The sequence below is a fragment of the Podarcis gaigeae genome (assembly GCF_964106915.1).
Source record: "Podarcis gaigeae genome assembly, chromosome: 2".
NCBI classification, from domain to species: domain Eukaryota; kingdom Metazoa; phylum Chordata; class Lepidosauria; order Squamata; family Lacertidae; genus Podarcis; species Podarcis gaigeae.
In genome coordinates this window covers 116,562,788-116,584,764 of record NC_139679.1, presented here as the reverse complement: position 1 = coordinate 116,584,764, position 21,977 = coordinate 116,562,788, and the positions used below count along the sequence as shown (strand labels likewise).

Genomic DNA, 21,977 nt, shown 5'->3' with positions numbered 1-21,977 from the left:
TGGTTGTCAAGCCTCTGCTTAAAGACCTCCAAAGAAGAAGACTCCACCACACTCCTTGGCAGCAAATCCCACTGTCAAACAGCTCTTACTGTCAGGAAGTTCTTCCTAATGTTTAGGTGGAATCTTCTTTCTTGTAGTTTGGATCCATTGCTCCGTGTCCGCTTCTCCGGAGCAGCAGAAAACAACCTTTCTCCCTCCTCTATGTGACATCCTTTTATATATTTGAACATGGCTATCATATCTCCCCTTAACCTCCTCTTCTCCAGGCTAAACATGCCCAGCTCCCTTAGCCGTTCCTCCTAAGGCATCGTTTCCAGGCCTTTGACCATTTTGGTTGCCCTCCTCTGGACACGTTCCAGTTTGTCAGTGTCCTTCTTGAACTGTGGTGCCCAGAACTGGACACAGTACTCCAGGTGAGGTCTGACCAGAGCAGAATACAGTGGCACTATTACTTCCCTTGATCTAGATGCTATACTCCTATTGATGCAGCCCAGAAGTGCATTGGCTTTTTTAGCTGCCGCGTCACACTGTTGGCTCATATCAAGTTTGTGGTCAACCAAGACTCCTAGATCCTTTTCACATGTACTGCTCTCAAGCCAGGTGTCACCCATCTTGTATTTGTGCCTCTCATTTTTTTTGCCCAAGTGCAATACTTTACATTTCTCCCTGTTAAAATTCATCTTGTTTGTTTTGGCCCAGTTCTCTAAGCTGTCAAGGTCGTTTTGAAGTGTGGTCCTGTCCTCTGGGGTGTTAGCCACCCCTCCCAGTTTGGTGTCATCTGCAAATTTGATCAGGATGCCCTTGAGTCCATCATCCAAGTCGTTGATAAAGATGTCTTCCACAGGGAGGGCACTCCTGACTTTTCATGGACACAAAATCAACTTCCTGCTGGTGAAGAAGTTCCCTTCAGGCATTAAAGGAAACATGGTGCTTTAGACTGGCACCTTAAACAAGTAGGAACAGGAGGAGGTCAAAGGTGGCATGTTCATCCCCAGCACTCCCCATTTACAGTGGTACCTCAGGTTACATATGCTTCAGGTTACAGACTCTGCTAACCCAGAAATAGTGCTTCAGGTTAAGAACTTTGCTTCAGGATGAGAACAGAAATTGTGCTCCGATGGCATGGCAGCAGCAGGAGGCCTCATTAGCTAAAGTGGTGCTTCAGGTTAAGAATAGTTTCAGGTTAAGAACGGATCTCCTGAACGAATTAAGTACTTAACCCGAGGTACCACTGTACTTTAAAGCTCCAAGATGGCTTGAGTTTCCTAAAAATTAGTAATGTATCCATTTTTGTAGAGGGTCAGAGGGTTAGGTCAGCTGTCAGAGGGTTAAGTCAGCTGTCAGCTCAGAACTAGCAGGACAAATGGTAGAGAGATAACTTCGGGAGGCAGAAAATGCCAGTACAGGCCTGGAAAGTGCCCACCTTCTCCTGCGCCAGTGAATGAGAGCTCACGCTCATGTCAAGCCTGGTGAATTTGCCAAATAGCTCTTCCTGAAAAAAATATGCAGTGAAATACAGTAATATTCTGAAATTCACACATCTCCAAATTTAGCCAGGTTACCCCAGCCAGTTGTCTTTGTCCATGGAGTTTTCTTGGCAGGGATACAGTGGTGCCTCGCAGGACGAAATTAATCCGTTCCGTGAGGCTCTTCGTATAGCGGTTTTTTCATCTTGCGAAGCAAGCCCATTGACAGCTTAGCGGATTAGCGCTATTAGCGGCTTTTAGCGGATCAGCTGATAAGCGGCTTAGGGCTTAGGAAAAGGGGGGGAAAGGGAAAAAAACCCGCAGGAACTCGCAAGACATTTCGTCTTGCGAAGCAAGCCCATAGGGAAATTCGTTTTGCGAAGCGCCTCCAAAACGGAAAACCCTTTCGTCTAGCGGGTTTTCCGTCTTGCGAGGCATTTGTCTTGCGGGGCACCACTGTACTGGAGTGGCTTGCCGGTTCCTCCTCCAGGTGGATCACGTTTGGTCAAAACTCTCCACTATGACCTGTTCATCTTGGGTGCCCTGCTCAGCATAGTTCATAGCTTCTCTGAGTTATTCAAGCCCCTTCGCCATGGCAAGGCAGGGATCCATGAAGGGATGAAAAGACCATGAAGGGATGAAAAGATCCATGAAAAGACCCTGATGTTGGGAAAGATGGAGGGCACAAGGAGAAGGGGACGACAGAGGACGAGATGGTTGGATGGTGTTCTCGAAGCTACCAGCATGAGTTTGACCAAACTGCCGGAGGCAGTGGAAGACAGAAGTGCCTGGCGTGCTCTGGTCCATGGGGTCACGAAGAGTCGGACATGACTAAACGACTAAACAACAACAACAACAAACCCCAGCCAGGTAACATTTATAAGAATAAGGGTGAAGTATGAATACCGATGAATTTATCGTTCCAAAATAAATTTATTGATATGCATTGATTAAGTTTGTAACGTTAAGAATAAACATCGTAAGATTGTTCATGGGGTTAAAGTAACTAATATATATAACACAGTGTTAAGTTATAAAAAAAGAACAAAGGATGTTGAGCTGTAGGGGAGGGAAGTCCCAATAGTAGAAACAAGGAAAGTAGATATGAAATAGATGTAACATAGAACGTACTGTTAAAAATGGAAACTTATAATTGATTGTAATATTTCATACTTTATATTCTGTATATTCTAAAATAAAAAAGCATTAAGTTCGAAACAAAAGTTATAAGAATTCTAATGTCTCAAATATAGAATATTCATAAATGCATATATATCTAATTATATAAACCATGTGTCTGAAATAGTACAGGAGAGCAATCCTGAAGCCATTTTGACTCTCCCAATGACCTCAAATATTCCTCTGCCCTAAGGGAGGCAAATGGTGAAAGCCTTCCCATTGTCTTTTCGCTTATAAATCTTGTCTTAAGAGCATATTTGTATATGAATAGGGTGAGTCCGTGACCTGGATTCAGGAGCTAAAGTATTAACCATCACAAAATAATGGCCAGTCTGCCCAGGTAATGCAAACTGCGACCATTATCAGGTATCCTGACAGACAGGATTTCTGCTGTAGATTGCCTCCTATGATGTATATATGATTTTGGGGTGGTCTTTGGCAAAGGGGGTTGGGCAACGTTAAAAGTCTTTAAAGGTTCCTTCACACTTTTGTTCAGGGTCTCTCCGTCCTTGGAAGGAGGGGAGGGGGACTCTCTTGCAAAAAATAAATAAAATATCTGCCTTGTTTTCCATTGGATCCTGCCTCCATCCATTCTCTGACCGATCAAAAGCCAAACCCCAATTTTTACATCACTAGTAACAACAGTGACACTTACAAGGAGGTCCTCACATTCTTTTTTCACATCTTCTTGAAAGGCCAGAATTCTTTCTCTCTCTTTCCTCAGAATCTCCAGGCGTCTACACATCAGTCCCTAAAAAGAAACGAACCCAAAAGCTCAGGTTTGAATCAGAGAAGCAGAAGTGTTCATTGTTTATTTATTTTATTTATCACACTGATACACCACCATTATCTTCCAAGAATCTCAAGGTGGTATCCATAGTTCTTTTCCTCCCCATTTTATCCGCACAACAACCCTGTTGTGGCTAAGAGATGGTGACTGGCCCAAGGTCACCTAGAGACTGAGTGGCTGAGTGGGGATTTGAACCCTGTCCTCCCAGGCCAGGCATAGGAAAACTCGGTCCTCCACATGTTTGGGGACTACAATTCCCATCATCCCTGACCACTGGTCCTGTTAGCTAGGGATCATGGGAGTTGTAGTCCCAAAACATCTGGAGGACCAAATTTGCCTGTGCCTGTCCCAGACTCTGGTCCAACACTAACCATTATGCCACACAGTTAAGCTGACTTCTTGGTGGCCTTGCTATTAGCTCTTTATCACAAAGTGCTCTGGAACATTCTAGTATTTTTTTCCAATTTCATTCATTTTATTGAGAATAAATAAGCAATGGTTAATGATTTTTTTAAAAAAATTGATATATTATTATAGGAATGGTGTAGAAACTTGGATAAAATCAGTATTTATTGGGGGGATGTGTATCATGTCCACCTATGTTTTTATAAACAAAAACAAAGCACAGGAGCAGTGCGCAAGATGTATTTTCCAACTAAGCAGAGAGAAGGTGATGTAGAAAAATAAAAGCAGCAAAACACATATTGAAAGCCAAATTTTGCAATTTGGTGGCGGGGAGGGGGAAGAGTTTTGTATATCTGAATTTGACACAAAATTGAAGTCCCTCCATCCCGTGTAACCTAAGAGTTACAGAAAAGCTGCCAAGAAGAATCCCAAAAACCCAAAATCCAGAATGATTTCCTACCTTGTACTCCTTGGAAGCCTCTTTCAGAGGAATCGTCTCGTGACATACGTGCTCTTTGGATCTGTCGCACACAAGACAAATGGGGGCTCCGTCCTCCTTGCAGAAGAGTTTCAGGGGCTCCTGGTGCTTCTCACAAACCTTTCCTTTTCCTCCTTCCTCCTTCCCCTCTTGAAGACTGAGCTTCTTGGCTATTTCTACCACGTTTTGCAACGGCCAGTTTGGCATGAGGCGCCTTTCCTGAACCGTTTCTCTGCAGTGAGGGCAGAAAGCCTCTGCCTCCGATTCCCCCCAGCACTGGATCACGCAGGACCGGCAGAAGTTGTGCCCGCATTCTGGGATCATCACCGGATCCTTGAAATAGTCCAGGCAGATGGAGCAAGTGGCTTCATCGCAAAGACTCTGCACGGGACCCCCAGCAGCAGCCATGGCTCCCTCGCGCCAAAAACAAAGCAAACTTCCACTTTCTCCGTTTTCAGCCAATGGGCGTTTCCCTTCCTGCAGGATCTCGGTGCTGATGGGACTCTTTTAAAAAGAAGAAGCAGACCCGCCTCTGCAGCTGCTTAATGTTTTCTCAAATAGCCTTGATTGCTTCATCATTGCCGTGATTGCTTCTCTCTCTCTCCTCCCCCCCTTCATTAGAACTATATAGACACATAGATTTAAACATATCGTTGTGCATTGTCCTGAAATAATAAATGCTTTTACAAATAACTAAACTAAACTAAATTCTTCCTTCCAAGAACTCATACCAAGAACTAACTTAGTTGGTCTTTAAGGTGCTACTGGAAGGAATTTTTTTATTTTGTTTTGACTATGGCAGACCAACAAGGCTACCTATCTGTAACTTAAACTAAATTCTTGTCATTGTGGAGAAACAGCCTCTGCTTCAAGGCAATCCACTTCCCCGAGGGCAGAGCTGTGTAGCAGTCAGTCCAACCAGTCCAGGAATCTCTCTCTCTTTTTATTTTTTATTTATGCTTTTCAACTTTATACATTTCATTAATTTTACAGTCATTTTAATTAACATTTCCCAATTTGACTTCTTTCCCCCTCTTTCTGCAGCTCCATAACTTTATTTTTAATATCTTCTGCATATCCAAATTCACTTAATTTCCTCCTTCAAAAACAAACTACTTTAAATATATACTCTTATAAAACTGCAGGCCATTACAATCAACCTGCCAATGTTTTTATCTGTCAACAATTTATCTGTACATACTCCACAAACCATTTCCATTCTTTTATAAAAAGCTTGTTGCCTTTATTTTTTTATTCTCCTGGTAAGTTTTGCCATTTCTGCATATTCCATAAGTTTTTGTATCCATTCTTCTTTCGCTGGGATTACTTCTTTCCATTTTGGGGCAAGTAACATTCTTGCTGCTGTGGTAGCATACATTAATAAGTTTATGTACTGTTTAGGTTGTTTTTACCCTATAATTCCCAAGAGAAAAGCTTCTGGTTTCCCCCCAAAGTTATTTTAATCATCTTTTTCAATTCATTATATATCATTTCCCAGTAAGCTTTAACCTTACTTGCTACAAGACCACCACATATGATAAAAAGGAACTTCTTTCTCTTTACATTTCCACAGTCCAGGAACCTCTCTCACAGTAGCCAGCAGGGCATCTCTCTGAAGCCCACAGGTTTTCTCTTATAGACCAGGCAGAGATCCATGTTGCTTTCCCTCGGATCTCATAGTGAGTGACACAAGGAGAGCCAGCGCAACTCAAGCACCAAAGGCAACCTTCGGAGCAATGGAAAGGAAATGGGGGAGGAGAGAAACAGCGTCCAAAATTGAAACTATTTTGCAAAAAAAAACCAGAAAAGGGGAAGCATCACTTCCTCTCATTTGCAATGAATTCATGGTGGATGCCGTTGCTCTGCAGTCCAAGGTCAGTACATTTCTAGATTAAATTGTGGGAAATGGCTGCATCCAATTTAACATGTTGGGAAGGGGCCCGCTCTGAATCACACCAGCCAGGACCAAACCCCAGGAAGCCCCTCCTCATTTCCTGCCTTGGTTTGGGAGGAGATCACCAGCCTCTCCTGTTCACTGAGAGGCCGCTGCAGAGGAGGCCCTGGGATGGGGGGCTGCCGAGGAGGTACCAGATCCGACCTCCAAGGATGTACCACAATCATGCATTCCTTGGAGGCCAGATTTGCTGCCCCTGTGGATCCTGCCACCAAAGGCAGTCACCTCACCTAATATAGATCTATTAACAGAGACTTTCTGTCTCATTTCTTCTTACTGACAAAGAGAAGCTTTCACCAAAGCTGGGCTTTGTAAAATTTGACGATGTGCTTTGAAAAAGAGAAAAAGGGAAGCATGAGGTGTATTTGCATTCTCGCCCACCCTGTCAGACATGCAGCTGAAAGGGCAGAGAGGAAATGGGTGTTACACTTGCAGGACACACCATCCTGCAGGGTGACTGTTGGTGTTTATGGTGTGAAGGCTGCCATAAACAGATTTGCCTGGCACACTTCCGACCAGATTTTGAGCAGAGGTGAAATACAGTTTGCAGCTAAGAGTGAGGCAATCGGACCTGAGTCTGGATCGATGAGCAACACACAGTTGTCTAAGCAGATTGCTTTATTGCCTGTCGTTTTGCTTAATGGTTGCTATTTACAGAGACTGCTGTGGATCCCCACAGCGGAAGATCCGCTTGCATCTTCTCAGCAGATCAAAACCAAAACTCTCTCTTACTCGCACTCACATAAAGTGCTGCGAACGTCCATGACTTTGCTGTCTGATCTTTGCACCTGTGTGAACAATCCAGCTTCACAGCGAGAGTTTCATCTTGCATGAAGAAACTCAGGAAGACAGTTTTCTGAAAATGAATGGCCCCAACAGTGACGGGAATCAAGCTCATCCAGGAGCAGAGTGTAAACTCTAGTTGTGGTTACATCTGTAACATAAAATAACCTGTGTCCCCTCAGAAATAAAGTGCGTGGGAACAGGAAGTGACCAGGAGGAAGCAAAAACTTCAGAACCTCTTGTTCATCAACCCAGATCCCTGTTCACAAGAGACGGCTAGTTGAGGGGTGAGTGTTTTACAATTGGACCCCAGTCTCTGTTTGAAGCAAAAGGCCAGGCTAGACAGGATGCTAAAAATGTCTCATGCTAGGAAATACTGGTCAGGGTTGGTAAAATGTTCGCTGGGACCAACCGTTTCCTTTCCTTCTCCAGCAGTCTTGATGAAAATCACTTCCTCCACAGATGCTCCCAGCCCCCTGGCAGTTTTCTGAGAGGCTTGACTGGTGCCTATATTGTTAGTTTCTGTTTGTGCCACTGTGCAGTGCTTTGGAGTCACAAGACTTGTTTTGTATTCCAGAGATCCCAGGCTGTTGGAAGTCTCACGGAAGACAGGGGACAGATGTGACTTTACTGGTTTCCTGTTCTTTGTTTTTCAGTTGCTCTCTGCTTTCACAGTGAGTTTAGAGTGCCAGCATCGTGCACTTTGCTTGAGACCATATAGGGACATTTTCAGAAAACAAACAAATCCGACATATATTTGCGCCATTTTAGTGTCAAGCAAAGGGTGGTCTTGGGCTACACCCCTTCTCTGATGTACGTATGATGTATTGAGGGGTGGTCTTGGGCTACACCCCTTCTGTGATGTATGTATGATCTTTCTGGGGGTGGTCTTGAGCTACAGGGTAGGCAATTTCAAAGTCCATATAAGGGCTTGCACACCTTTGTCCTGGGTCCTCCTCCTCTCTCCTGCGTGTGGGGGAGCACCCTGTTGCAACAGCTTTAATAAAGATCAGGCTTATAGCCGCTTTGCTTTCATATATCCTGGTCTGGTCTCTGTTCATTTCCTGGCCGGTTTGAGCCTTAAAAGGTGCGCTCTCTCCGAAGGTCCAGTCTTCCTTAAGAAGGTGAACCCCTTGAAGGGACCTCTCAATATTCTTATTTCAGCCACAGTGAGCCACACTCACTCCCACAAGAGAGATTTGGAAATCTTTATTGCCCAGTGGTTTTTGCAGGTTTCTGCCCTGCTCAAGCTGCTTCTCTTTACTTTGTCATATTACAGCTTCCCTTTCTATCAACAAAGCCGCAAACTCTTCACCCACTATGGCCTCAGCATCACCATCTGTGGACATGGACCAGGACGCCTTGTGCCCCATCTGCAAGGACTACCTCACAGATCCAGTGACTTTGGACTGTGGACACAACTATTGTCAGGGCTGCGTCACCAATTATTGCAGGATACGGGAAGAACAGGCTATGGGGCATTTGGAGTGTCCCATCTGCAGAGCCCAAATGCAGAGAGGGAGTTTCCGCCCCAATTGGCAGCTGGCAAGTATAGTAGAAAAAATTAAACTCCTGAAGTTAAATAAAGGGGGAAAGGATATGTGTGTGAAACACAAGAAGTACCTTGAACTGTTCTGCAAAGAAGATGAAAAATTGGTTTGTGTGTCTTGTGAACGATCCCCAGAACACAAATCACACACTGTGGTGCTTGAGGAAGAGGCTGCCCAGGAATACAAGGTAGGAAATTATCTTGACCCTTAGTAATGCAGTCCTTTCAATTTTTTGTGAAATATTGCAATGTGGCTGGAAAGCAATTCCCGTGGCAATTAGATATGTTATTGTGTACAGTTAAACAGCTTGGAAACACACAGAACAACTGTAAGTTTTAAGGAGAACCCCACCACCAATAAAATATAAAATGCTGTAAAATATTAAAAACCTTAATCCTGAGCTAGGTTGAAGTGATGGACATGAGGCAGGAGTTGATAAAGCAGGTGAGCTGCGCACAGGTGAGCTGCATGCAAGCTGCTGGCCAGCCCTATGGAGCCTCCTTTTATTGAGACAAATATGCAAACCAGGCAGATACATTTTGGGCTGTGACTTTTATACATCTTCCGGTCCCGAGATCGTGGGGTGGTACAAAGTTATTTTGGGACCTGTTTCCACCGCATCATTTTCCCCTTGCACAGTGTATGACAAAGGAGACAAAAGGTCTCAGAGACAAAGGTTACAGACAGGACACTGCAGACTACTGAGACCACAAAAGGTTAAACAGAGGCAACGATGTTCAGACAGCCGTGGCTTTGTCTGTGAGGGGTGTGTGTGTTCCGCACCCCAAGGTCACGGGTGTAGGCAGGCTGAGGCTGCCTGCGGGCAGGGAGTGTGCTCCCTCCGGACCCCACTCCCCACCAGGGGCGCCGACTTATAAAAAATATTGGGGGGGCCCATACCGGGGTCCTGCCCCGGGAAGTTTTCTAAATTTTAGATGAAAATTAGTGAGTTTTAAAGTTTTTTAAAAGTATTTTAGAGTCATATGATTAACATTAGAACCCCGAAAACTCGACTCTCTATAACTCCACACTCCGGGAAACTCGACAAGCCTGAAACACTTTTTGGCTTTTTCGTAAAAAGCTAATTTAATTTACAGTAACAATTATGCTTATAGACTATTACAGAGCAGTGAATATATAGCTCTGAAAAGACTGAAATGATATTTAAATAAATCCTAAACTATCATTAAAAGAATAAAACATAAAATATTGCTGTCGCACAGTAATAGCACTTTGATTAATAAGTGAAATAGCTAATTTAAGCTTACTTTGAATAAGGCTGAGGGTTCATTAAATAAAAATAATATCTCAAAGTTAATGCTTTAATACAGTTAATAAAGTTAATACAGTATGCCTAATACTGTATGTAAATACTGTAATACTGTATGTAAATAACGGGCTTTAATTGGGTCTTACACCCTAAAAATATTTAAGTATTTGAAAATAACTAATACAGTACTATAGTAATATAGAAATACAGTACTAAACTAGTACTAATATTTCGAGACTGAAAATTTAACATTCTGTATGTATTTAATTCTCTATTTTATAAAGATTTTTAATATCTGACAGTGAGTTTGGAGTAGTCCAATGCAAAAATCCTGAGGATCCATGTGGATCCGTGCTTTGTAACCAAGTTTTTGCACCACTGTGACCCTAGGCAACAGTGGGTGCGTGATTTTTTTGGTGCAAGATGTAGCCATGAACATGCTATGTGATCTGATGGTGAATTTGGGGTGACCCAGTGCAAAAATCCTGAGGATCCATGTGGATCCGTGCTTTGTAACCACGTTTTTGCACCATTGTGGCCCCAGGCCACAGTGGGTGCGTGATTTTTTTGGTGCAGGCTGTAGCCATGGACATGCTATGTTATCTGATGGTGAATTTGGGGTGACCCAGTGCAAAGATCCTGTGGATCCATGTGGATCCGTGCTTTGTCACCACGTTTTAAATGGGGAGGGAACGAAAAACACAGAAGGGACAAGAAGCACAAGAGGGGTGTGCGGAGAAGCAGCTGGCTAAGAATGCAGGGGAGGAGTTTAACGGGGTGGGGGGGAGGAAAGGAAGGCAAAAGTCCCCCCCAAGCTAGCCCCCCCTCTCTCTCCCACCTGCGAGTCCCTAGAGCACGGAGAGGAGGAGGTGGTGGGCTGGAGCCTGCACGCAGTGTGACTAGGAAAGAATTAGAAGGAAGGACTCGATCCTTTCCTTAACCCTCTGCTTGCCAGGAGGGCAGGGGATTCCCTGCTCTTTGTTGAGTTTGAGCAAACGCAGCAACAGAAGCGGGTGGGCAGTAAGACCCTGAGGCAGAATGCAGGAAAGCAGCAGCTTCCGCCTTCCCTCCGCCCACCCGATCTTATTTTTGCCTGATTTTTGCCTATTTTTGCCCCTGCGCTCCGGCGAGTCAGCTCCAGGGACCACACATTCGCTCAATAACACGCACAGACATTTCCCCTTACTTTTTAGGAGAAAAAATCTGCGTGTTATAGAGCGAAATTTACGGTAATAATTTTCTTAAATTATTGGGGGGGGCGGAGCCCCCCCAAATGAATTTTTGAGGGGGCTCGGGCCCCCTCAGGCCCCATGGAGTCGGCGCCTATGCTCCCCACTCCGCGATCATCCCTACACTAGGTGACAATGTTTTTAAAAAAAAAAGAAAGAAAAATATGCTACTAAACAGTCAGATACCAGCCACCAGCTGGCGCGGAGAGAAGACAGCACTCAAATTTCTTAAAAATACAAAACTATGCTGGATGCAGATGTGTTAGTAAATAATCTCATTTAAGATTAGCAGTGAGGCCATTGGCATTTAATCCAGGACTTTCCAAAAGCTAACACATACTGGATGAAACCTCCAAAACCTCAAGTTTCATATCCTTCCAGATCAAGCACCATAATAAAAGGAGAGCCAGGCTGGGTCAAGTCAAAGGCCCATCTAGACCAGCATCCTCTTATCATGGTCAGACAGCTAGGTAACCCTTCTGGGAAGCCATTAGGTGGAACCGGAGCACAACAGCACTGCCCCCTCCTGAGGTTTCCAGTATTCAAAAGCAAATACTCTACCACACTGGAGAGTCACTGCTGTATTTACTTCTGACCCTTCAAATGAAAACCTTTTCTCCACAACATAGCAGCAACTGGGGATCAGGGGTTAGATCAGGGTGAGGAGACACAGTTCTTAGTTCTCATTAAAAAGTGTGCTTTTATGGTGCTGGAGGAGACTCTTGAGAGTCCCATGGACTGCAAGAAGATCAAACCTCTCCATTCTTAAGGAAATCAGCCCTGAGTGCTCACAGGAAGGACAGATCATGAAGCTGAGGCTCCAATACTTTGGCCACCTCGTGAGAAGAGAAGACTCCCTAGAAAAGACCCTGATGTTGGGAAAGATGGAGGGCACAAAGAGAAGGGGACAACAGAGGACGAGATGGTTGGACAGTGTTCTTGAAGCTACCAGCATGAGTTTGACCAAACTGCGGGAGGCAGTGGAAGACAGGCGTGCCTGGCGTGCTCTAGTCCATGGGGTCATGAAGAGTCGGACATGACTAAATGACTAAACAACAACAAGAGCCTTTGCAGATGCTACTCTCAGTCGCAATCACAATCTGAGCTTTCGTTTCCTCTTTAGGGACTGATCTGCAGCCATCTGGAGATTCTGAGGAAAGAGAGAGAAACAATTCTGGCCTGTCAAGCTGACACAGAAAAAGAAAGCCAAGATCTCCTTGTAAGTGTCACTAGGAGTAGTTATTATTTTTTTTAAAGTCCTCATGAAAATCAATCAGCATCTTAGTGCAATTTTTGCTAACATGTTTTAAACAACTATATATAGCTTTATAAAGAGTTATATAATTATATAACTTTTTGTAGACATCTGAAGGCAGCTTTTCATGTTTGATGTGGTCTCCTCCCCCCCCTGCCCCATATTTTTGCTGGAAGCCACACAGAGTGGCCGGGGCAACTCAGTCAGATGGGTGGGGTATAAGAAAATAATAGTAGTAGTAGTTGCATGCAATTTTGCCTAGTATACACATTTTTTTCAAAGCAATTTCCCCTAATATTATTACTTTTTCTATGCCTTAATAAATGCATTTTAAGGCACACTTTACCTTAGTATATGCATTTCTTTTTTTTTTAAAATAATATTTATTAAAAGTTTCCAATTACAACAAAATAAAAAAAAAAAACATCCAAATTTAAAATCTTGTTTTCCATAACATCTTTCCAGGACTTCCCCTCCCCTCCCCCTCTTGTATTCCAATTCTTACTTATAAATTCAGCAATTTCTTATCCCAAATTTTGAACTTATTGTCATTGACCCAATTTAAAAATATTTTCCATATCCTAAAATCGACCTGTTCCCTTCCACGCGTTCCCCCCTTTAACATACATTACAAATTAAAATATAATGAAATAAAATGTAGTTTAACACCCTTTGGATTCCAAATTTCCCTCCCCCTTTTCCCGGTTGCGTTCCCAAAATTTATCAACATCTGATGTCTTCCTGGAGCTCCCACAATTATTTAAGCCATAGTCCTTTACCAGTCATCTTTAATTTCGAATGTCCAATCTTGGAAGGAGTCTGTCTCAAAAAGGCCCATTTTTTCCATCCAGATTTTTATACATTAGGAGTAAAAACTCCAATTTTATTTCTTTAAACCTTTCAAATCTGGATGTCCCAAATGTTCCCTCTTCCAACTTTATCCAATTCTTGTTATTCTTGTTGTTCTTGTTGATCTCTTTCCTTTCCTTTTTTTTTCTTTTCCTGTTTTCCTGCACAAATGTTCTAATTCCAAAAGCTTCAAATTCAGCTGCAGAGGCTCTGTTATTCAGGAAGGAAACATAATGCCAAGTCCCTTCCATTTTTCAATAGATAAGTCTATTGTCTTCTTTAGTATGTCAGCTTCTGTAGTCAAAATAGTGTTCCATTTCTGCAGTTTCCCAGGAGATAGAAAGTTCTATTCAAATTCCATGTCAACAACTTGTAATATCCTACCTTAGTATATGCATTTCTGTAGTTATTACTTGGCTGAAGAACTGCATTTCGAAATTCAAAGAAATGTGAATTTCAAAAAATTGCTGAGTTTCTCTCTGCATGTTTTTCCCCAGAAACTGCTAATGAGGTAATTTTGCATTTGAAGCCAAGCTGAACTGAAACTCTTCCCCATGAGGCAGCTCAGATACACAGAACATAAATTAGTTGCAACCTTCTGATTTGCCTTACAGATTCTAAAAGAAATGTCTTTCTAAATGTGCACTATCTTTAATCTTTAGGAAGCTCAAGTCGACTCAAGACTTTAAAGTAAACAGAGCAGTGCTGGGGATGTACAGGCTAGATCCGCCCCACTTCTCCTCTGTTTCTAGTCATTTACTAGTCATGAAAGAAAGGTAAAGGTAAAGGACCCCTGGACAGTTAAGTCCAGTCAAAGGCGACTATGGGGTTTGGGCACTCATCTCACTTTCAGGCCGTGGGAGCCGGCGTTTGCCCACAGACAGTTTTCCGGGTCATGTGGCCAGCATGAGTAAACCGCTTCTGGTGGAATGGGACACCGTGACAGAAACCAGAGCATACAAAAATGTCATTTAACTTCCTGCCACAGTGGTACCTATTTATCTACTTGCACTGGTGTGCTTTTGAACTGCTAGGTTGGCAGGAGCTGGGACAGAGCAATGGGAGCTCACCCTGTTGCACGGAACTTCTGATTGGCAATCCCAAGAGGCTTAGTAGCCAGTGTGAAGTGAGGACTGTTTTATGTCCATGGAAACTCTCTGAACAACGTAGAAAGCAAATTATGCCAAGTTCAGAATTGTACCAGGAACGTCCATAGATAGAAAAAAAACCCATTGCTTCCACAAGGTGGATGGCAACAGAAATGGCAAGGGATACGGCAGAGCTAGTGTGTTCAACCCTGCTGCCTCCCTACTGTGTTTACTTTAAAACCTGAAGAAGAGGACTTCCTTATCAACTGAGGGCTTGTCCACACTTCCACTTGTCCTGAGCCTAGAAAGCATGAGTCCAAGCAGGTTTCCCCTTTCCCCACACCTTCCCAGTGAAAACTGCCGCTTGCTGCTAAATTGAAGCAAATGTCCAGAGAAAACCCAAATTTAATAGGAAATGTGGATAAGCCCTGAGCACTGGTTTCATGTCTTTGAAAAAAGGAAGTGTCCTCCCAGTGGAATTTTCATAACTCTCCTCCTGACGTTGTAAAGACTGAGACCATATTCGAGACTCTTATTCTCTTCCTTCCTGCTTCTTTCAGAAATTAACAGAAATCGAGAGGCAGAAGATAGTGGAGAAGTTCAGAAAACTGTACCGGTTTCTTGAAGAACAAGAAGTACACCTGCTGAATCAGATCGAAGAAGTGGAGAAGGAGATTGAAGGGAGAAGAGATGAGCAGCTGGCCAGACTCTCCAGGGAACTCTCCTCTCTTAAAAAGCTTATCCAGGAGATGGAAGACAAGAGTCAGCAGGCAGCAAGTGAACTCCTGCAGGTAAAACGGCGGCATGAACAGCACAAGGTTCAACTTGGGGAAAAGGCTTTCTCCAAACCTTTATGTCCCTCTTGCATCTATACAAGTAGTAAAGGGACTCAGCTGATGAAGGCAGATGCACCTCCCTAGGGAGGGCCTTCCACAACTAGGGAACCAGCACTAAAAAGACCCTGTCACAGGGCAGCGCCAACGGAGCATGCCAAGTACTGAGGGGAAAATGAAACTTATACCCATGAAGCTTTAACATTTTGTAATACATTCCTCGCCCCGCCCCCCTATTCAGCCAGAATCATACACATCACATTCTGTCCTTCGTGTTGCCAGGTTCAGGCTCATTTTCCTTTGCAAAGTACATCAACAGCTTTAATTAACAAAAGTAACATTCTTATTCCACGCAGATGCTTTCTCATATCCAGTTGTAACCCATATTCTCCATTCTAGAGTCTTATCCACAGGTCTGGGGGTGAGAACAGAGTGGTCCCCGGGGAACCTTTGCAATAACACAGCTCTGTCCTTTCCCTTTAATCAAACAACTTTGCAAGTGCATGCAACAAAGTTAATCCATCTTTTTGACCTTCACGCCACGTTCAATCAATCTCCTGCAGCTTTGCTGACATTTTGCCAACAAGGGTGCCCCTTCACTTTGATCCGATTGTCCAGATTGATCTGATTTAAGGGGAATCTGCAGCGTTAAGCAGTTGTAGATCGAGGATGTCTCATGATGGAGTCTGTGAGCCCGGAGCCCTGCCTCATCAGCCACCAAACAACGATTTCCACCCCTGTCAGCCACCAGCTTGGGCATGAAAGGGCTTCTGTACCTCCGTTACATTGTAAGGGTCAAGGGGGCTCACTCCCCCCTCCCCAACCATGAACATTTTTGTGTGATAGGCAGACTGACACCAGAGGGACAGAGTCCATCCATCCCAGGGCTGAAGGGGTTTCATAATGTGGCCTGTGGTGTGCAGTGAATTCCTTTCTCTTTCCCCCTCTAGGATGTGAGAAGCACCTTGCAGAGGTGAGTGGATCCTGCTCATTTCCGTTAGCATCACTCTGTAAGTGTCAGGGAACTGCCATCAGCTCAGAGGCGAGAGGTGGAAGGGCAGCTGGGTTACAGGGAGCCTCCAAAGATCGTGGGAAGCAGCAGTTCCTCTGTGGGGAAGAGATGCAGGGCTCGGAGGATGCAAGAGGGAGCCAAGACACCGTGCATGAGCAAAGCAGGGGGGGGGAGGCAGGTCCCCCTTTACCCACATCCTCTCTGCGCAGTAGGTTTACGCGCAGAGAGGGGAGGCGTCGGATGGGGGTCAAGAGACTACTCTGCTGGGGAATGTTTAAGGACCACCCACTCTCAGATTCTGCTAGTGACTGAGCAAGACATGGAATTGAGACATTCTGCACTGTAAATGTTTTTGCACCAATAATAAAGCCTTTGAAAAGGCCAGTGGGGATCCTGCCTGTTCGCTCTCAAGCAACCACACCAGTAGGCATAACAGTAAGGCTAGGGAAAGTCTAGAAGGACGAAAAACATGGCCCTCCAGCGCCCAACAAAGAGACAGTAGGACTCCACCCTCTGTATCATTTCACTGGCGCACATAGGGGCCTCTCTTTCGAACTTGTAGCACTCCTTTTCTCAACCCAAGAATAAGGACCAAAACACTGCATCCTCCCTCCCCCAACCACACATTGCTGGAGGCTCCTGTTGGATGTTGTATTCACTGACTTGCTCTTCAAAAGCCATAAGGAAGGCAAAGTTGGATTTTGTTTTGAGCAATGGAACAAAGGCCTCAGGCAGCAGGTGCTGGAGTGAGTGGTTCCCATCTTCCTGAGCTAGCACCTCAGCAGTAGGAAGGCTTAATTCTGGTTGGCCTTGGCTCCCTGCCTGTCTCACGTCGTCACCTTCTCCCCACCTGCAATGTGTCACAGCCAAGGACACGGGGAACGGCACCTCAGAGGCATACCCTTGACCACACCAGGCATGGAGAGGGCCCATGAACTGCTCTGCTTCCATGACAGACCTTGACTACCACTGCCTCGGCATGGCAGCATTTGCCAGAGAGGGCAGGAAGCCGTTTCTCATGAGGGCTTTTTCACCTGCTATACTTAAAACTCTTTCACTGAATACTCTTGTACGAGAGATAGAACAAGGCTTGGAGACACACCAGGGTCTCTGTGGGCGAGGGTCCTGGAGGATGCCCCTCAGTTTCTCCTTGTTACCCCTTGCATAGAGCTCTTTGGAATTCCTTCCCTACTGGAAAATTTGATTTTGTTGTACATCTGTGGAAGAACTACCTCAGCCTCTGAGACCATCTGGTGCTAGAGCAAAAGTAATCTAAGTTGTCCAACCATGATACCACAGCCTCAAGAAACAAATATTTTAACCTTGCTCAAGTCTTGCTAAGAAAGTGGCTACTCTATACTGCCACACAACAGGAGAAAGTTACATTCTTTGGAGCAACCAGTGTTTAAGTTGTTCCTCTCAAGATATACCAGTTCAGTCACACTCCAGCAAACCCCCATGTACCACTCAAGTTCAGATTAAAGGTCACAGCAGCCATCTTTTTCTTCTCCACACCTTCACTGGTGACACCTAGAGAAAGGAAATGTGTGTTGTAATGTCATCGCACTCAGGATAATTCGTGCCGCTTTCTTGTGGAAATCAATGAAGTGAAGTTGGGGCAGAGAAACTGAGAATTACAATATTACCTGATGGTGTTGAATAGATGTACGTGGGGGGAGGCCTGGGGTAGCTATTCTGGCCCTCCAGTGTCTGGCTGTGAAGTCTGTAGTAAGGGGAAATCTCTTCCTCTGCACCTTCCTGTCCCTCTAGGCTTTTTACCATTTTCTTCCTCCTCTTTTTTCTTTTCCTTTACTAGGAATTATGGCTTTGAAAGTTTAACATTCTTCTTCATCAGGTATGAGAGAAGAGAGAGACTGCAGAATCTACTGGCTTTCCCTCTAAAGCTAAAATGGAAGACCTCCAGATTTTGTGATGTGAATCTCCATCTGCAGGACGTGATAAAGCAGTTCAAAGGTATTGAAGAATGGCTGCAAGGAGTTTATGCTCAGCATTGTATTAGACCAACATAGAGCTTGCCAGGCGCTTACTGTATTGTATTTTGCTCTTGCTGTAGACAGGGGTAGGACCATCATACTCGTGGTCAGGCATCCCCAAACTCGGCCCTCCAGATGTTCTGGGACTACAATTCCCATCATCCCTGACCACTGGTCCTGCTAGTTAGGGATGATGGGAGTTGTAGTCCCAAAACATCTGAAGGGCCAAGTTTGGGGGTGCCTGCTCTTGGTGGTCCAGCCATCATTGGATTTTCCTGAGAAAAAAATTATGGGGTATAAGAAATTGTGACTACCACAAATAAAGAAAACCCACACTAGGCTGTATATTAAGGCAGGATTTCCCCCTTCTATTGTGCATCTGTTTACAATTCCTTTGGAATGAGAGCTCTGCCAGTCTTTCCTCAGCAAGCTTAGTTTCTCATGGTGTTTAACAATTCTGGCTTTAATAATTCCCCCTACCACTAAGGCTGCCTCCATCTCCCCCCTGCATCCTGTTACAGGATTGCTATTGCTTGGGCTACCCTCTGTTATGGACCCCAATTTCAGGGAGAACATTCAAAGACAATCAGATTTAATGTGGGATATTTTTATTCTGCTGTTTTGAAGTCTCGTTTAACATTGCTGAGTTTTACAGTTTTCTTCTTAAATTGTTAATCCTTTGTTCTACCACTTGAAATAAGGATACAACAGATTATGTGTTGCTTTTCTATCAATAGTTTATTGAGGTATAGCAGTGCAGTGTTTAAACTTGATATATTTCTTCTTCTTCAGATGCTGTGTTATTCAAACTACAGTTTCACAAAGGTAAATTTCCAGTGGAGACCAAATGCACAGGAGGGAGGGGCACTGGTATTTCTTTGGGGGTTAGATAATCTTTTCTTTAGACTTTGGAACCATCAATAGGTTAATAGCCTTATAGCAGCATTTGAGTTCTTCATATGTACATTGAATGACCAGAGGATGGGTTTATTTTATTTTGTTTTATTTATTTCATTTCATTTCACTTCATAAAGTTTATACACTGCTTGATTGTAAAACAAAAAACCATCTGAAACCTAGCGTGGAAATTGCTTTTTTCTGCACACTGGGTCAACATCTTCATCAATCTGTCTACTATGAGCCCAAGGTTTCATGCATCACTTTCGTTGAATTGCATTTGCCATTTTACCACCCATTCACTCAGTTTCTGGAGCTCTTCAGTGTCTCTTTTTTGGTTCAATGCAGTCATCATAACTAAAATCAGGGAGCAGCAGCATCTAAAATTACAGTCATCACAATAAAATGTCTTCAGCTCCTTTTTGTAATCTCTTTGCAGTCACAACTTTGCATTCTGTCCCTGTGCACAGTTTCATTCAGGATGACATTTTGCTGGGTGCTCCACCTGTATGCAAATATGCTAAGTACTGAGAGCAAAATCATGCATTTGCTTTTATACATATATGTTCATAGTTTACCAATTATTATTATTATTTATACAAATATTGAAGAATAGTTTCCAAACTGCTCTGGGGGTGGGAGGAGGAGGAGGATATGTGTGTGATGATATTGGCACTAGCCAATAGGCACCCACCACAGCCAAGTTTCAATAGATAAGCTACAAACTGGCAGATCCAGTTTAGGCACAGCTTGTTTCAAGGCATGCGGAAATACAAATGCAGGTGTGCTTTCAGTACAATATCTGAGCTTTAAAACAACAACTGTCAAACCCAGGGAGACTTTGGCAGGCTTCAAGATAGCAAATGTGCACGAAGTGGTATCATGTTTGTAAGAAAAAAACATGGAAGGAAAGTTCAGAAGTTCACAAGACAAGAAAATCTTCTTGGTTGCTTAATTTTGCTTCTTTCCCAGATTGAAATGTGACCCTTGAGCCAGAATTAGTCCTACCTCCAACTGAAGCAGAAATAGGTACAGTGGTACCTTGGTTCTTTGAACGGCTTAGCTGCTGAACAAATTGGCTCCTGAAAACTACAAACTCGGAAGTAAGTGTTCCAGTTTGCAAACATTTTTTGGAAGCTGGACATCCAATGCAGCTTCTGCTTGACTGCAGGTTTCGGGAGTTGAATGGACTCCCAGAATGGATTAAGTTCGAGAACCAAAGTACCACTGTAATGGTAACTGTTGTGACGTGGGGTTTGTGATTTCAGCTCTCTTGACATAACATGCTGGAGACAGTTCTCTAGTGACACTTCTTTATTTAAGCAACAAGACTGAAACTTGAGGAGGGGAGAGCTACATTTATAGGGACAGGGAACTAGCTAGAAAGGATACATTTTGGAGGGAACAATACCAGGCAATCACAGTCCTGCCTTTTGGAGGCAACCAATAAGACAGAGGATCCAAATACAGCAGCTTAAATGAACCAATAGTAGCTGTACCCTCTGGAACCAAAAGGCAGTTACTTTACCCTAATGCAAATACAGACAATAATAATACAGATATAAAATCCTTTGACTCAATACACAACAGTAACCTTAAAGGTAAACCTTAGTGAGGGCATTAAAGATTTTGTGGTTGTTCTCTCCTTACCTCAACTGGGGTGCTCTCATTCCTCACATCCCTGAAACCCCAAATGACCATTTCTCACAGAGAGTGTCAGATGAGGGCAAATTCCTTCCTCCCCTGCTCCTTCCAATCCCTTTCTCCTTCTTCTTCACTTAGAGCTGAATAAAGGTTTACTGGGTGGTTTTGCTTCTCGGAAGATGCCTGAATTGACAGCAGGGGCCCAATCCTGATTTAAAAGCCAACTTGGGTTACATACGCTTCAGGTTACAGACTCTGCTAACCCAGAAATAGCACCTCGGGTTAAGAACTTTACTTCAGGATGAGAACAGAAATTGTGCTCTGGCGGTGCTGCGGCAGCAGGAGGCCCCATTAGCTAAAGTGGTGCTTCAGGTTAAGAACAGTTTCAGGTTAAGAACGGACCTCTGAAACGAATTAAGTACTTAACCTGAGGTGCCACTGTATATTTATTCTGATAAGAGTCTGAAAGAAGGGGGGAGAGTCTCAATCCTGCATGTGATGCAAAGAGGTCCCATTTCTTTGAGAGGGGTTTATTAGATCAGGATGTCCATCTCTGACTCTCGGCTATTCTGCATCTCTTCTCTTTTCCTTATCTTCCCTCAACAGCAAATGTCACTCTGGATCCAGACACAGCCCATGCCAGGCTCATCCTGTCCGAGGATCAAAAAAGCGTGAGAAGGGGAGGCAAAAAGCCACGCCTGCCTAACAATCCTGAGAGGTTCAGCAACGGGCCTTGTGTGCTGGGACGTGAGGGATTCACAGCAGGCAGACATTTCTGGGAAGTCACTGTGGGAAGTGAGGGAGAATGGGTTGTGGGGATCGCTAGGGAGTCTGTGAGGAGAAAGGACAACTTTGCCTTTTGTCCTGAGGGAGGGATCTGGGCTGTGGGGAAGAGGGGAGATGAGTACCTGGCCTGCACCTCCCCTGTTTCCCATCTCTCCCTGAGTGAGGAGCCCAGGAGGATCCGGGTAACTCTGGACTATGAAGGGGAACGTGTGTCTTTTTTTGATGCTGCCTCAGGAGCTGAACTCTACACATTTGTAGGAGGCTCTTTTTCCGGAGAAACCCTCCTCCCTTTCTTTTATCTGTGGGGAAATAAAACCCACCTCAGGATCTCCTGAAGAGGCCCAGTTGAAGTTGGGGATGATAGGAGTTGAAATCCAACATCATCTCAAGAGCCACAGACCTCTCTCCCCTCTCTAACCAAAGTGAGATACCTGAACAAAGAAACGACCTTTCTTTCCCCACTGTATGTATGAATGGAAAACCTAATGAGAACTTATTTAGTTGGTTTCCCCCCC

At 44.1% G+C, this 21,977-nt stretch overlaps 2 protein-coding genes across 3 annotated transcripts in view; one reads left to right on the top strand and one right to left on the bottom strand.

Moving 5' to 3' along the window:
* LOC310835838 (uncharacterized protein) overlaps positions 1 to 4,959 on the bottom strand; it is a 32,585-nt gene extending 27,626 nt beyond the window's left edge. The window contains 2 exon segments of the mRNA XM_083720821.1: positions 3,301 to 3,396; positions 4,301 to 4,959. Of these exon segments, the coding sequence (XP_083576947.1) occupies positions 3,301 to 3,396; positions 4,301 to 4,726 (522 nt within the window). The 5' untranslated portion in view covers positions 4,727 to 4,959.
* A 1,180-nt stretch (positions 4,960 to 6,139) lies between these two features.
* Positions 6,140 to 21,977, top strand: LOC310837698 (tripartite motif-containing protein 10-like). 2 transcript variants are annotated; one of them, XM_083724692.1, is made up of 9 exons: positions 6,140 to 6,192; positions 7,633 to 7,729; positions 8,335 to 8,792; positions 12,228 to 12,323; positions 14,857 to 15,087; positions 16,080 to 16,102; positions 17,997 to 18,115; positions 18,928 to 18,960; positions 21,283 to 21,977. In XM_083724692.1, the coding sequence occupies exons 3-9, from the start codon at positions 8,376 to 8,378 to the stop codon at positions 21,795 to 21,797; spliced, it is 1,434 nt and encodes a 477-aa protein (XP_083580818.1). In that variant the 5' UTR covers positions 6,140 to 6,192; positions 7,633 to 7,729; positions 8,335 to 8,375; the 3' UTR covers positions 21,798 to 21,977. The 2 variants fall into 2 exon arrangements, with proteins under 2 accessions (XP_083580818.1, XP_083580819.1); XM_083724693.1 differs by lacking the exon at positions 12,228 to 12,323.